At 45.4% G+C, this 14,677-nt stretch overlaps 1 protein-coding gene across 1 annotated transcript in view; it reads left to right on the top strand.

Annotated features, from left to right (window-relative positions):
- The window catches only part of CALN1 (calneuron 1), a gene marked incomplete at both ends in the record, with an annotated part of 419,834 nt that overhangs the window by 185,926 nt on the left and 219,231 nt on the right, over nt 1-14,677 (top strand). Inside the window, one exon of the mRNA XM_080940491.1 lies at nt 8,472-8,615. Coding sequence (XP_080796617.1) covers nt 8,472-8,615 — 144 coding nt within the window. The remainder of the gene's footprint in view (nt 1-8,471; nt 8,616-14,677) is intronic.

Below are 14,677 nucleotides of genomic sequence, written 5' to 3'. Positions count from 1 at the left end.
GTAAAAGTGACTTATGGGGAAAGGGGTTTATTCTAGTTCACAATGCCAGTTACAGTCCATCACTGTGGGGAAGTCAATGCAGGATTTAGAAACAGCTTGTCACAACGACAAGCAGAGAGAGATGGGTGTATGGATGCTTACTATACAGCTGGCTTTCTCTGCTCTTGTATAGAGCCCTGGATCCAAAACCAGTGCATGATGCTGCCTACTTTTAGGCTGGGTCTTCTCACATCAGTTAACAATCAGGAGATTCCTTTATTTTTATGACTCTTGATCCCATGCTGAGTATCTCTTCCTGAGTGATTCTAGATCACATCCAGTCGACTTAACTCTGACCATCTGAGCAAGTCATTCCAAACTTTAGTCTTTCACCTATGGTCTCGTCTGACCGTCTGGTTCTGGGATTCATGTTGTTTGTTGGTGATGCTTTTCTCCTCACCACCACATCTCTGTGTATAGCAGGGAACTGGCAAATACCAAGGCTACTGAGACTTACATTTCCCTTGAAACCATATAGATTAAAAGTGACTAGCAGGTGCTGCACCTCACCTGGCCCAGGTGGTGGAGATGGAGATGAAGGATGAGTGAGATGACTTCTGAGGACATGAGCACATGAGGACTGGCCCGATGTCTTGCCTGCTGTGGCATTGAGTGTGCTTGCTGGCCCTGGTGGTGTGGGTGCAAGAGAGCTGCCGGGATGACCAACTCAGCTACTACCCAGAACCAGATCCAGAGCTTTGAGTTGGCCCACCCTAATGCCCACCTCATCTGTGAATTGCTGGAGCACTTGAAGGGAGCAGATCAGGAAGGATCACCATGACACAGGGCAACAACAGGATATCCTAGAGGAGTCCAGGTGAGGATTCAGTACTAATGATGTAGCAGAAGCCAGAGGCCTCAGACCATACCAGCGACTCATTGCAGTAAACATTTGTAAGTAAATCTGTTTGGCAAAAGGGTATATCATGACACACTGAATGAAGCTTCAGTGGCAAGGATTTTTTTTTAAGTTAATTTATTGTTTTATTTTAAATTTTTTTATGGAGAGGTTGCAAGGGTGGAGGGGCAGATATGGAGGGACAGGGACTGGGGTGCATGATGTGAAATTCACAAAGAATCAATAAAACTTTTTTTTCAATGGTAAAATGGTTAGCAATGTATGTGTATGGGCTCCTTTCTATAATGCAGATTCCTTTCTATAGCACAAGCTACAAATGTGCTCTTACTGATGTAGTTTATAAAGTGCCCCATCTTTCACGGTGATGGTTACTTCTAATTATCAACTTGATACAATCTAGAATCATCTGGGCAATCTAGCAAGAGAGTCTCATGAAAGATTGCCCACATAAGGTGGGCCTATGGGGGTAGGTCTGTGGGGCATTGTCTTGATAGTTAACTGATATGGGAAGAAGTGTCCACTGTGGGCTGCATCATTCCCTATGTTTGGGTCCTGGACTGTGTAAAGGTAGAGATGGGGTTAAGAATAAGTAAGCATGTAGAACCCTCATGAGAGATGGCTCAGTGGTTAAGAGCACTGACTGACCTTCCAGAGGTCCTGAGTTCAATTCCCAGCAACCACATGGTGGCTCACAACCATCTGTAATGGGATCTGGTATGTCTGAAGTACATGTGTACTCGTATACATACATAAAATAAGTCTTAAAAAGTAAGTGACTGTGGTGTGATGCCACTAGTGCTTCAAGCTGCTGCTGTGACCTCCCTGCAGGCTATTGACTAGAATTGTGAACTAAAACCCTTTCTCTTTTAAATTGCTTCTTAGAGGATATTTTTATCACAAGAACCGAAATTAAGCAAGAACAGTACCCTATTCCCATCACAGGTATCACTCCTGCTGCTTATGAAGGTGTCTTGGAGCCCAATCATGCATATAAGACTGGAAGGAAAGCCTAATCAAACAAACAGATGCAAGCACAGTGTGCTCACCTAACTCTGAGGCACAAGCAACCCTAACCCCTTACAACACACATGCACATGTACATGCACACATATGCACACACATACACACATACATATACACACATGCATGCATAAATGCACACAGACGCACACACACACACACACACACACACACACACACACACACACACACACACACTACCACCACCAAAGAAAAAAATACCAGCAAAGAGTACATGCCCATGGCTCTTTCCCAAATGCTAGAGGTATGGTCTCCGCTTGGCATGGAAGGAAAGGCAGAAGCAGAGCCCACTGGTGCTGTGAGCCAGACACAAAGGGGTCCTGTTTGCTCCAGTGTCTCTGCTGGTTTTACGAGATCATTCCCTACAGTGCTCTGCTAATAGGAATAAAAAAAGCCACACATTACCTGTCTCTTCCAGTCTGGCTTGCTTTATCCTGCAGAGATTGAATTTCCAGGAGCTCTGAGCTGGGCTCACAGCTTTGTGTTCTGTTGTCTACCCTATTTCTTGACTCCTTCGAAACAAAGTGAAGTTGTTGGATGCTCTCACAGGCATATGTGTGTAATGCATACAACATACACAAGATACACACACATAGAGACACAATGGACACACACCATACTTTTGTCAGTTAGGAGCCAGGATCAGCTATGTTATGCAGTTTTTACTATAGATTGTCAGTGCCTGTGTCCTGACAGTCTGACCACAAGCCAGGTCCTGGCAACAGTCTAATTAAAGACACCATTAATGGTGACAAACAAAAAAGTGAGATCTTTGAATAAAATGGCCTCACCGGGGAGTGATATAAAGAGTTCCAATGAATCTGCAGGTCCATCTTTAAAGTTATGACATGAAGTGTAGACCTGAATAGAGGGCGGGACATTTGCATATAGCAAGGTAACATCCAATTCATCGCTGACCTCTCATTTTCTAGGTTTTAGTTTCTCCTGCAAGGTGGTCTGACAGGTAGTCAGAAATACCTGGCACTGGTTCCCCAGCCCTTTTTGTTTCTACTCAGCACAAGACTCCTAGAAAACGTTTGTTGTTTCAATACTCTGGTAGGCAGAAGGAGAGGTACAGTGTTTCTTTAGAATAGCTCCCCTCCTGCCAACATGATAGCATCCAAGGACAGCATTGACCTACTGACCTCTGGCCACAGAACCACTCCTCACTGTGGTCCTCCTGCCTGATCAGTGTAAGGATCCAGGCTGAAGTTCATAGTGCTATCTGGGGCATGTAGAGAGTCCACGGGAGCACAGTGGGGCTCTGCGGCAGACAGACTCATAAATATGAAATGTACCCCCAGATGGCAATGCTATTCGGGGATGTTCTGGAAACTTTAGGAAGTAAGACCTAGTTAAAAGATGTAGGTCATTGGGGGCAGGGAGTTGGGACTAGGATCCTAGTGGGTATACTATGCCTGACTCCTTTGTGTCTCGTTCTCTGCTTCCTGGTTAGCGGAGAAGTCAAGAGCTCTCCTCTGTCACACAGTCCTGCCACCATGATTTTTTATTTTACTTTTATTTTCATTTTTTACTCTTGCTCAAATGAATGGGTTTAAGTGATCATGGATCTAATCTAGTGAAACGGAGAACTGTTTCCATCTGTTGATCATGCTGATGATAAAACTTCCTAATAAGAAAAGTGTACTAGGTACTTTTGTTACTGCTATGTCAAAATATTGGATACAAAGCAACTTAAGGAAGGCAGGGTTTATTTCTGATCACATTTTGATGGTACAGTCCATCATGGTGGGGAAGGCATGACAGCAGGAGCATGAGGCAGCTGGTCATGTAACATCCACAGTCAGGAAGCAGAAAGAGATGGATGTTGGTGCTCAGATCACTTTCTCCTTCTTATTTTGTCTAGGACCCCAGCCTATGGGATGGTGCCACCTACAGTGTACAGTTATTCCTTCAATTAAATTGATCTAAACACACCATCAAAACAAGCTCAGGGATATGTTTCCTAGGTGGTTTTAGATCAACTTGCCCCTATTAACCACCACAGAAGGGAGCTACCCTGAAGCCTCAAAGAATGTTCATAAGTAAGTGAGAATGGTGTGGTGCCTAGGGAAGAAGTAGTGTAGATAAAGAGATTCTCAATGGGTAACTAACTGTCTATCCACAGCTCTAGCCATGGGTCCTATCATTATCCCGCATGTTCTTCTGTTCTATGGTCTATACTGTCACCAAGTTAAAAATGCCACCACCAAGGCTGGAAAGGAATTATAGGTATCCCACTGTCCTAGTTAGCTATAACGATCAACTTGACACAGTTTAGAGTCATTTGATTAGTATGTCTCAACAGAAAAATTGCCTAGATCAGATTGGCCCATGGTTATGTCTGTGGGGCACACTGTCTTGATGGCTAATTGATGTAAGAGGGTTCAGCCCACTTTGGGTGGCATCATTTCCTAGGTGGTGGTCCTGGGCTCTATATACAGAAAACTAGATAAGCATAGGCCTGAAAGTGAGCCAGCAAGCAACATTCCTTCATGTCTTCTACTTCAAGTTTCTGTTTGAGTTCCTGCTCTGACTTCCCTCAGTGATGGACTGTGACCTGCAAGTACAGACGAATTAACCCTGTCCTCCCCGAAGTTGCTTTTGGTCTAAGTGTTTTATCACAGTAACAAAGAAAATTAGAATGCTCACTTTTCAGATGAGGAGAGTGATGCTGGGGTCTGGACCAGCTATCTCAAAAACCCTTCAGGACTTCATGCCTGTGTACCATGCCATCTCCAGAGTCTGGAGTCAGGCTGCATGTGGCTCTGGCATTCTACAATGTTCTCTGCCAATGACCACATATTTTCAGGATACCTGGGCCTGGATAGGAGAACTTGGGGAACTTGAGTATATTGTGCTGATGGGGAAGACTAAAAATAGAGACAAAGAATTTGGGTTTGACTAAAACTTGTTTTTATTCTATCCATGGAAGAAGAGAAGGCTGGAGAGGGGTGCAGATTAATAAGGTATGTAAGAGAACACAGGCTTCCTATTCTCTCAAAGTCTTTAACGATGTTCATGGATCCACAGAAGGGAGGACCAGTAGGAGCTGAGGGAGCCTCATAGCCAACCCAGCTCATTTTACACAGGAGCAAATTGAGACCTCTGGTTTTGGCTGCCGACATAATTAGCTACTAATCCTGGCCGGGAGCCTGGATTCCTTGCTCACAGGCTTGCCTTTCTCTCTTCTGGACCCACATGTGTTTGCAGAAAGCATTCCACATGATAAGCTAGTCTTAATAACTGGTAAAAAAAATTACTGGTAATACATGATTCTTATGTTTTAAGGTTTGTCTTTAATTAATGTATGTGCCTCTGTGTCTGTGAGAGAGTATATGTACAGGTACCCTTGGGGGCCAGGGGAAGATGTTGGATACCCTGAAGCTAGTGTTATAGATGCTGGAAGTTGAGCTTGGGTCCTCTGCAAGAACAGCAAAGCACTCTTTAACTGTAGAGCCATCTTTTCAGCTCCATAAGTCTTTTTTTTATTTTTAATTTAGTCCTAATTCGTGTTATTCAATGTGTATGGTCTTTTGCCTGCATGCGTATCTGTGCATCCCTTTAGGACTGGGGGCCATGGAGGCTAAAGGAAAGTATCAGATCCTTTGGAACTAGAATTACAGACAGTTGTAATCAGCCATGTAGGATGCTAGGACTTGGACCCAGGTCTTCTGCGGGGACAGCCAGTGACCTTCACCACTGACCAATCTCTCCCAGCTTTTCAGTCCTATGGTTTTTAATGTGATGAGACTGATGCATTTGTAGTAATTAGTCTGCTAGCTCTCTGTCTAGTACAAGTGAGGAACACATAGAGATGGTGTGTGTGTGTGTGTGTGTGTGTGTGTGTGATGCTTGCTGGTGCACATGCCTGTGCATACACACAGGGGACAGAGAACTTTGGCAGGTGTCCTGCTCTATCTTAACTCATTTTTTTTTTGAGACCGGGTCTCTCACTGACCTTGCAGCTAGGCTGGTGGCCAGCAAGTCTCAGCCATTTCTCCCGTCTTTGCCCCCATACAGTGAGGGGACGTGCTGGATGTCACGTGAAAAGGGGTGAATGGCTTACTGAGAGACAGGCATTCTCATTGTTCTGAAATCTGCGCATGCTGCCTGGCTTTAACCTGATCTCATACAACAAAATCATTTGGGAAGAGTCTCAGTGAGGAGTTATATCTCCACTAAGTTGGTTGGTGGGCATGTCTATGAGGGATTGTCTTGATTGTTAATTGATGTGGGAAGACACCCGATCATGGGCTGAACTCTGAGCTATGAAAGTCCGAGGAAAGGCCTCTGAGCAGAGCTAGTAGCCAGGCAGGCAGCCTTGGTGCATTTGTTTCTCTTTGTTCTTGACAATGGATGACTTCCGCCGATGGACTGCAACAACGAGCTTTGACCTGGAGCAATGGCTCCAAACAAGTCTTTCCTCTCCTACACTGTTTTCGGTCAGGGTGTTTAGTGACAGTAATTGAAATGAGATAAGATGGGACCCGAAAGTCTGGAGGTGACTTTAGCAAGGGAGGGAAGTTGTTTGAAGAGCAAACTCAGGATGCAAGAGTACAGTCGACTAGAAAACAGCCCTTCGGGAATGCCAGCTCCTAGTGCCCTGGAATTCCAAATGCTTCCCTGGAAAGGATTACGTTGTGCGGTTGAGGTAAGGGTCTTGAAGTAGAGTTTGTCATGAATGGGTGATCTTGGTGGCCCCCAAATCCAGTTCTAGCATTCAGGTGAGAGGCAGGTAGCCTTGTGGGAATGTAAACTGTTGCAGCCATGGCAGTAATTCACGTGGAAGGTCCTCCGCAGATGAAAGACAATGGCTGGAAAGATCGCTCAGTGGTTAGGGACACATACTGTTCCTTCTGAGGACCTAAGGTCCATCTCCAGTGCTCACACTAGGCAATCCAAAGCTGCCTATAATTCCAGTTTCAAAAGATCAGCCATTCTCTCAGGCCTCCTACAGCACCTGCACCCATGTACACACTTTTCTCCTGCACCACAGATTCATAATTTACCTTTTGATGTAGCAGTATTCCTCCTAGGTATTTGCCCAAAGGAATAAAAATCTGAGTTGCATGCCACAGAGAAACCTACACATCTATGCTTGTTATTTTAGTTACAATAGCCTGAAACTGACCCAGTCTCTAAGAGCCTCTACAAACGATGAAGGAAGTGTAGGAGGTGCACACATAGAGTATTATGCTGCCATGATGAAGAACTGGGTTACTTATTTGGAGGGAGTGGAAGGCTTCCACGTTAAGTGAAATAAGCCTTCTGGAGAAAGACAAGTGTCACGGACTTGGCTGCTCCTGGGTGTGCAGCCAGCACCCTTATCCTTGAGCCCTTCTCTGCGTCCTCCCAACACTGGATTTGTTGGAGCAGCTCCAAGCTGCTGTAGATCTAGTCTTTGTCCGATCCACAGGATGCACCTCGTCTCATTAAACTGTGATCTCAAATTCGTCATAGCTCACAAGGGTGACATGATAGAAATGTTCACTCCAGATAGGACTTTCAGCGTCAGAGGCTCTGTGAGGAAGGCTGTAGGTACAGCCCAGAGTGAAAGGGGGGGAGGGAGAGACTTCCTGCTGTGTGAAATGAGCCTTAGTGACTGGAGAACCAAGTTCTTTTCCAGCCCAGGGAGAAAGTGATTAAAGTTCTCTCGAACCCTTTTGACATTCCTGTTGAGCTGCGGCTGTTTATAACCATCAAACCGCAGATCAGAAGGATGAAGTGGGAACAGCGGGATGCTCACCTCCTGCCTCTGGGGTTATTAATCACTGCATGTCTCCAGCAACAGCAAGGGGGGGCTCTCACACACGGTCCCCTGACCCTGTTGTTTCTGCAAAGCTCACACAGCCTCCCCCTTTATCAAAGTGGCTTTCTGCTGGGACCCCTGACTGACTGTGCCTACTGCAGTGTGTACAGACTCGGAGAGGCACCTGCCTCTTGGTTTTCTTTTTCTCTCCCATTCCTGTCTCCCTCCTTTCTTTGCCTGGCCATTTTTCTCCTCCCCCATCTTTCTTTCCATGTTTTATTGTATAATCATGTGTGTATGTGTGTGTTCACACGTGTGTGGGTACACACCTTTACAGGCCAGAGATCTTGTCTGGCTTTCTTTCTCATTTCTCCACTTTACCTATTTGTCTATTTATTATTTTGTCTATCATTTTGAGACAGGGTCGCATGTAGCTCAGCCTGGTCTCCACCTCTCTATGTTCACTAGGATATCCTTAAACTTCTTATCCTCCTGCCTCCACCTTCCTTCCCAGGGCTGGGATTACAACCCAGCATCACCATGCCTGGTTTATACAGTGCTGCGGAGGGAACCCCGTGGCTTCGTGCATAGTACGGCAGCACTCTACCAAATGACCCCTCCCCCATTGCTACGCTCTCCCCTTCAATCATTGCATAGTGAGTGTTTAGTCACAGTCAGTCTCCTACCAGTACAGCAAGAAGCTACCTATCAGTCACCCATGGTTTGAACGCAAGGAAGCAGCCGTGTGACCTGTGGACTCTCTGCTCTTTTTCCTTGCAGAAATCCGAGAAGCTTTCCGGGTTCTGGACAGAGATGGGAACGGCTTCATCTCCAAGCAGGAGCTGGGCATGGCCATGCGCTCTTTGGGGTACATGCCGAGCGAAGTGGAGCTGGCTATCATCATGCAGCGTCTGGACATGGATGGTGAGACGTGCTCGGCACTGCCAGGCTGGGCCCGGGATTTATCCAAGTCTCATGCTCTGAGCCCCGTCTCAGTTTACATGTTAGGAATAGAAACTTGACATGATCTGGCTTTGCTCAACAGGACTGTGTGAGCTCCGGAGGATGCTTGGGGGGGGGCAGTTATGGGAAAGGATGAAGCCAGTTTGGTTGGTGGAGCAGGTAGAGCCTCTTTTCCTTGCCCTCCCATTTTATTGTATTTGTTTTCCCCATCTTCAGGGCTGGAGGGCTCAGTGGTTAAGGACCCATGCCCTTCTGCTCAGATCTGGCTTTGAGCACCCATGTTGGGTGGCTCACAACCAGGCTTACATGCCTGCTCCAGGGGATCTGACATCCCTGACCTCTGCAGAAGCTACACTGATGTGTACATACACACAGAGAAATTTAAAAAGAATATAAATCTTATTTTTTCCATTTTCATGCATGTGGTGTGCATGTATGTATGTGTTAATTTTATGTGTGTGTGTGTTTGATGTGTGTGGAGACTTCAGGTTGATGTTTAGAAGCATCTTTTATGGCTCTCTGATCTTGTTCACTGAGGCAGCATCTCTGAATCAAACCTGAGATCCTAATATACCTACTCTAGCTAGCCACTTGCAGTGGGAATCCCATCTCTGCCTTCTGAGTCTAGGATTACAGGCCATAACACCCACACATATTTTATGTAGGTTCTGGGGATTCAGACTCTGGTGCTCGTGCTTAAGGGGCAAGCATTTAACCACTGAGCCATGGCTCTGGCTCCTACCTCCCATTTTAAAAGCAGCTTATGTGTGTTTGCATGTGTGTATATGTGAGCCCATCTGACCATGTACATGTAGAAGTCAGAGGGTCAGAGGTCAATCTTGAGTCTTGTTCTTTAGGCTCCACCCACCTTAATTCTTGAGAAAGGGTCTTTACTTAGAGACTCAGCATTCACCCACTGGCAGCCATTCACTATGGGATCCTCTTGTCTTCACTCCTTCTATGCCTGCAGCTCTAATTTTTAAAAACTTTCATTCTGATCCTCATTGTTACAAGGCAAGTACTTTATTGATCAAGCTGTCCTCACAGTTTCCAAAACACAGCTGTATCCCTGGAGCTTATAGCTCTTAGCACAATTTGCAAAGAGCAAAGCTGATAGTAGACTGTCCTTTCTCCAGCACTCACTACTGCTTATATAATATTGGGTAGGTAAATCTTGTGAGTTTCAGGAACTTCCTGAGACTTGTACATTTTCTTTACTTTTTGGGTCTTAAAAGCCTTCTTCCAGAATGGAGTATTTTAGTTAGGAGGAAATAACATCTGAATAGTACTGTAAACCAAATAAGATAGCAACTATCACAGCCAGGCCTGTTGGTACAGGTATGTCACCTCAGCTATTTTGGAGGTTAAGGAAAGATGACTGAAGAGTCACAGCCTGCTTTGTGGAATAGCAACCTGTCCTGCTATGGAGCTTCCAGTGAGAAATGTTCCCTGTAGGCTCATGTATTTGAACACTTGCTTCCCAGTAAGTGGCACTGTTTGGGGACGTTATGGAACCTTTAGAAGGTAGAGACTTGCTGGAAGAAGTACATCACTGGGGACCAACTTTGGAACGTTATAGTCTCTCCCCATTCCCAGTTCACTCTGCTTCATGGTTTTGCCGACTAAGATGTAATCGATCAGCTTCCTGCTCCTGTACTATGCCTATCTGCTGTCAGATCTTCCCACTACGATGGGCTCTTATCCTTTTAAGCCATAAACCAAGACAAATTCTTTCATAGGTCACTTTTGTTCATGGTGTACTGTCACAGCAACTAATCCACCTGACTCCATGTTCCTACTTTGGGTCCTTCCCTGACCTTCTGCAGTGCTGGCCGTGAACTGGTATTTCAAAGATGAAACCAACCTTTCCTTCCCTGGATTGCTTCTGGTCAGAGGGCTTCGCTTTTGTTTTGAGTCACAGCAGCATAAAGGAAACGAGAACAATATGGTAGGAGACTGCTTGTTTGGTCTATACGCCAGTTTTCGGTTTAGCTTTCTCCTGCGTCCCTGCGAGATGTGTTAGAAGAGAGGACAGTGACAATGGAGACCATATGGTGAATGAAGCACAGCTGTGGATGGTGATTTTTTTTTTTCCACTTCAGCGCAGAGCTGCTCTATCGGGGGCAGGCATTGTCTGAGCGGTCTCTGATGGATGGTGACTCAACGTGTCGCTGCAGGCCGGATACGACTGGGCTTTGTATTGTGTAGCAATAGTTCTGAAGGGCCAGGGCAAAGTGCCTACAGCAAAACCTATCTTCCATTCGCTCCCAGCCTCGTTTCAGAGGGGCACTGAAGGATAGTTTCCTGCTTAGAACTTTTATTTAATTTAAATTTTAGTTTTTTTCTTTTCTGGAGACAGGGTCTCACTTTGTATCCCTTGGCGGGATTCAAGCTCCTGCTGATCCTTAAGCCTCAGCCTCCTGAGTCATGGGGTTACAGATGACACAGCAACAAAGCTGCCTTAATCAATGTGTTTGAAAAATACCATGGGTGACAGACCTAAGAGGGTGCTGTTGATTTTTAGTTTGAAATGTCTTGAAGGCAGAGGGATGGATCAGCAGTTAAGAATGCTTGCTGCTCTTGCACAGGGCCTGAGATTGGCTCCCAACATCCATACTGGATTGCTCATAACCACCTATAACTCGTGTGCACATATCCACATATAGAAAGGAGCATGGGGTGGCTGGTCATGTGGTACCACAATCAGGAAGCAGAGAGAGATGGATGCTGATGCTCAGCTCACTGTCTCCTTTTGATTCAGTTCAGGGCTCCATCTACATTTAGGATATGTTTTCCTGCCTCAGTTAACCCAATCTAGAAACTTCCTCTCAGACACACCCAGCCGCTTGTCTCCTAGATGATTCTAGGTTAGCATTTTTCAACGGGGACATCGTGACCCCTTTGGGTCGATTTGTAACAATGACACTACATCCTGCCTATCAGATACTTGCATTACGATTCACAAGAGCAGCAAAAATTATAGTTAGGAAGTAGCAACAAGAATAACTTTATGGTTAGGGGTCACCACAAGACGAGGGACTGTGTTAAAGGGTCACAGCATTGGGAGGGTTGAGAACCGCTGACCTAGATTCTACAAAGTAGATAAGCAAGATTAGCCGTCATACAAACGGGGCCAATGCAGCACTAAGTGCTAGACTCCAGCCCATGGAGAGTTTTCATGATACTGAAGATCCCATCTGGCTGTGTAAGTGTTGGAGCCCTAGAGGACCGTATGTGTGGACATTCTTCAAGTAACTCGGGAAGACAAGCTCAGGCACTTGCTCCATCTGCTGTATAAGAGAGTCTTGATTTCCACCAACTTGCTTGCAGTTTAACAGGATTGTATGGATTCTGCCGGCAGAACGCTGAAGCAAATATTTGGAGAGTGTCTACTTGTTTATTCAACCAAAGTATCAGTTTATTCAACCAAAGATAACTCACCAGGTATTTCACAAAGACCAAGCAGGTAAAAATGCTTGTGAGCTCTGGAAATTAGGAGACAGAGTCTTGCTCGGAACCTCAGACTGTTCTGGAACTCACTCCACAGCCCAGGCTGTTTTAGAACTTGCAATCTTTCTGCTTTAGTCTCTCAAACATGCGCTATTATGCCCAGACTATAGTGATTTACTTTTAAAAGTTGACTTCATTTTTATGTCTGTAAATATGTGTGCCTGCACCTGTGTGTGTGCTAATGCCCATAAAGGTCAGAAGAGGGCACCCGATCCACTGAGCTGGAGTTCCAGTTGTCTGTAAACCACCATCTGTGTGCTAGAAACGGCCCCAGGTTCTCTGCAAAAGCAACCAGCTCTCTTAACCACCAAGACATCTTTTCCAGTCCCCTGTTTACTTTATTATTACTTTAATCGAGTGTCTTATTTATTCTTTGACAATTTCATACATGCAAACAATCATCTTGATTATATACACCCCACTACTCCATCCCATTACTCCCAGATAGCCCCAACAGTCACCCTCCTCCCTTTATGTCCTCTCTTCTTTCTCTTCTTCTTCCTCTTCCTCCTCCTCCTCTTCTTTTCTTCCTCACACCAAGTCCAATCAGATCTGCCTATGGGATTGCTGGCCTATGCTGTTGGCTTGATCTTCTACAGGAAACATTTTTTTAGAAGCATGGTTTCCTCAAAAATTCAAATTTTGTGGCCTAAACAAGTATGCTACTAATGATATGAAAATCCTGAGTAAATGTGAAAAGAGTAAAGTTATTTTTTAAAAGCCTAGTTGGAGGGGGAAGTATGTGTCTGTGGGCATTTTATTATTAAGGCAGTGACAGGAAGTTCTGGGGACGGCTGGATTGACTGTTCTCTTAATGAGGATTGGGCATCTGCCATAGCAATTTGGTCCCAGGTTGACTTAAGTAGCTCTCTGAGGTGGAGCATGTGGGATGGCAGATACTTTTTACAGGGGTGATGCATATATGTATGCATATGTGTAACCTATACGCATACACGTACATATGACTAGGGAAAAAAGTGACGACATTAATGGGCTTGCCTAAAACATAGTGACACTTCTGTTTGCAGGATAAACACAAATTGGTCCTGCCTTATTAATTTCTTGCACTTTAGTTAAAAATTGAAGTCTTAAAGGGTCTGGGGTGAGAGATAAATAAGAAAAGCTAATTATCACGTAAGCATGAGCACCTGAGTCCAGTCCCTAGAACCCATTAAAACAAACAAACAAGCAAATACAGACATGCATGGCTGTAATCTCAGGGCTGAGGACAGAGACAAGCAATCCCTGGGGCTCACTGGCCAGTCAGTCTGGCTGACAAGGATGAGTCGATGCTGTTTTAAGAAATTAGATAGGATGGATGATATTTGATCAACAGCTGAGATTATCCTCTGGCCACATGTGCACACGCATGCACCACACACACACACACACACACACACACACACACACACACACACTGTAAGGTGACCATGTCTCTTTAGTTCTAGACCCTGGCTTCTGAGGCAGCAGAAGATGTGGCCATGATTAGGTGCAAATCTGTACCCCACATTCACTGTCTCTTTCTGGGGTGCCTGCTGATTCGCCCGACAGTGAGGTCATGGCTTCAGCGTGAGGCCGTGCTGGAACTGACTGAGCTCACTTGTGCATGCCAAATCCTCGCATATGGTTTTCATCAGGGGCTCACAGGCAGCCGCATACTTTGCTGGCTGCCTTCAAACAGTAGCCTCTTTGGATTGGAAAACTTGTTGGAGATCTTCCACACAGGCACAGACAGACAGTCCCAGAGGGTGGAATGGAAGACCGGCATGAAAGTCTGGAATTACTCTCCTGGTCTGAAGCCAGCTGTCAAAACTGAGACTGACTTGTGTGTATGTGTGTGTGTGTGTGTGTGCGTGTGTGCTGATGTGGTCATGTGTCTTATATGTTCTAAACTATTGTTCAGACTTAAACAAAAACTTGAAGCTTTTGCCCATCGCCCAGGGCTTCCTTTGGTTCTTTCTCGCACCTTAGGTTCAACTGCTGATTTTCACCTCCTGATGGATTGCTTTGATTGTCAACTTGACTGAATTAAAAAAAAAAAAAAAAAAAAAAAAGGCCTCAGGGTGCATCATGGGGAAGTGGCTTAGTGAGTGAAGTGCTTGCTTCACAAGTATGAGGACATCGGTCTGCTCGTCAGAAGCCACATTAAAAAGCCAGGCATGGTATCATGGACTTGTAATATGAATACTGTGAAGGTGGAGACAGGTAGATTCCGAGGCTAACCAGCCTAGCGAGATTGGCAAGTGCCAGGTAAAAGGGAGAGACCCTGTCTTGAAATAGACAGGTGCACACACGCACACACACACACACACATACACGCTTGCACACACAAACATGCTCACTATCCCCTCCCCCCCCAACAAAAAACCAGCCAAGGCAGATGGCTTCTGGCTGCCACCCAAAGCATACACATATGCACCTTCACGTGCACACCTGTGTGTATTTTCACACACACTGTGCACACATACATGCATATACAAGGAAATGTCTAGGGCATTAATGAAACACATGTT

This window comes from Micromys minutus (genome assembly GCF_963924665.1).
Source record: "Micromys minutus genome assembly, chromosome: 29".
Taxonomy (NCBI): Eukaryota; Metazoa; Chordata; class Mammalia; order Rodentia; family Muridae; genus Micromys; species Micromys minutus.
Note: the sequence above shows the minus strand (reverse complement) of the source record. Positions and strands in the feature narration are given on the sequence as shown.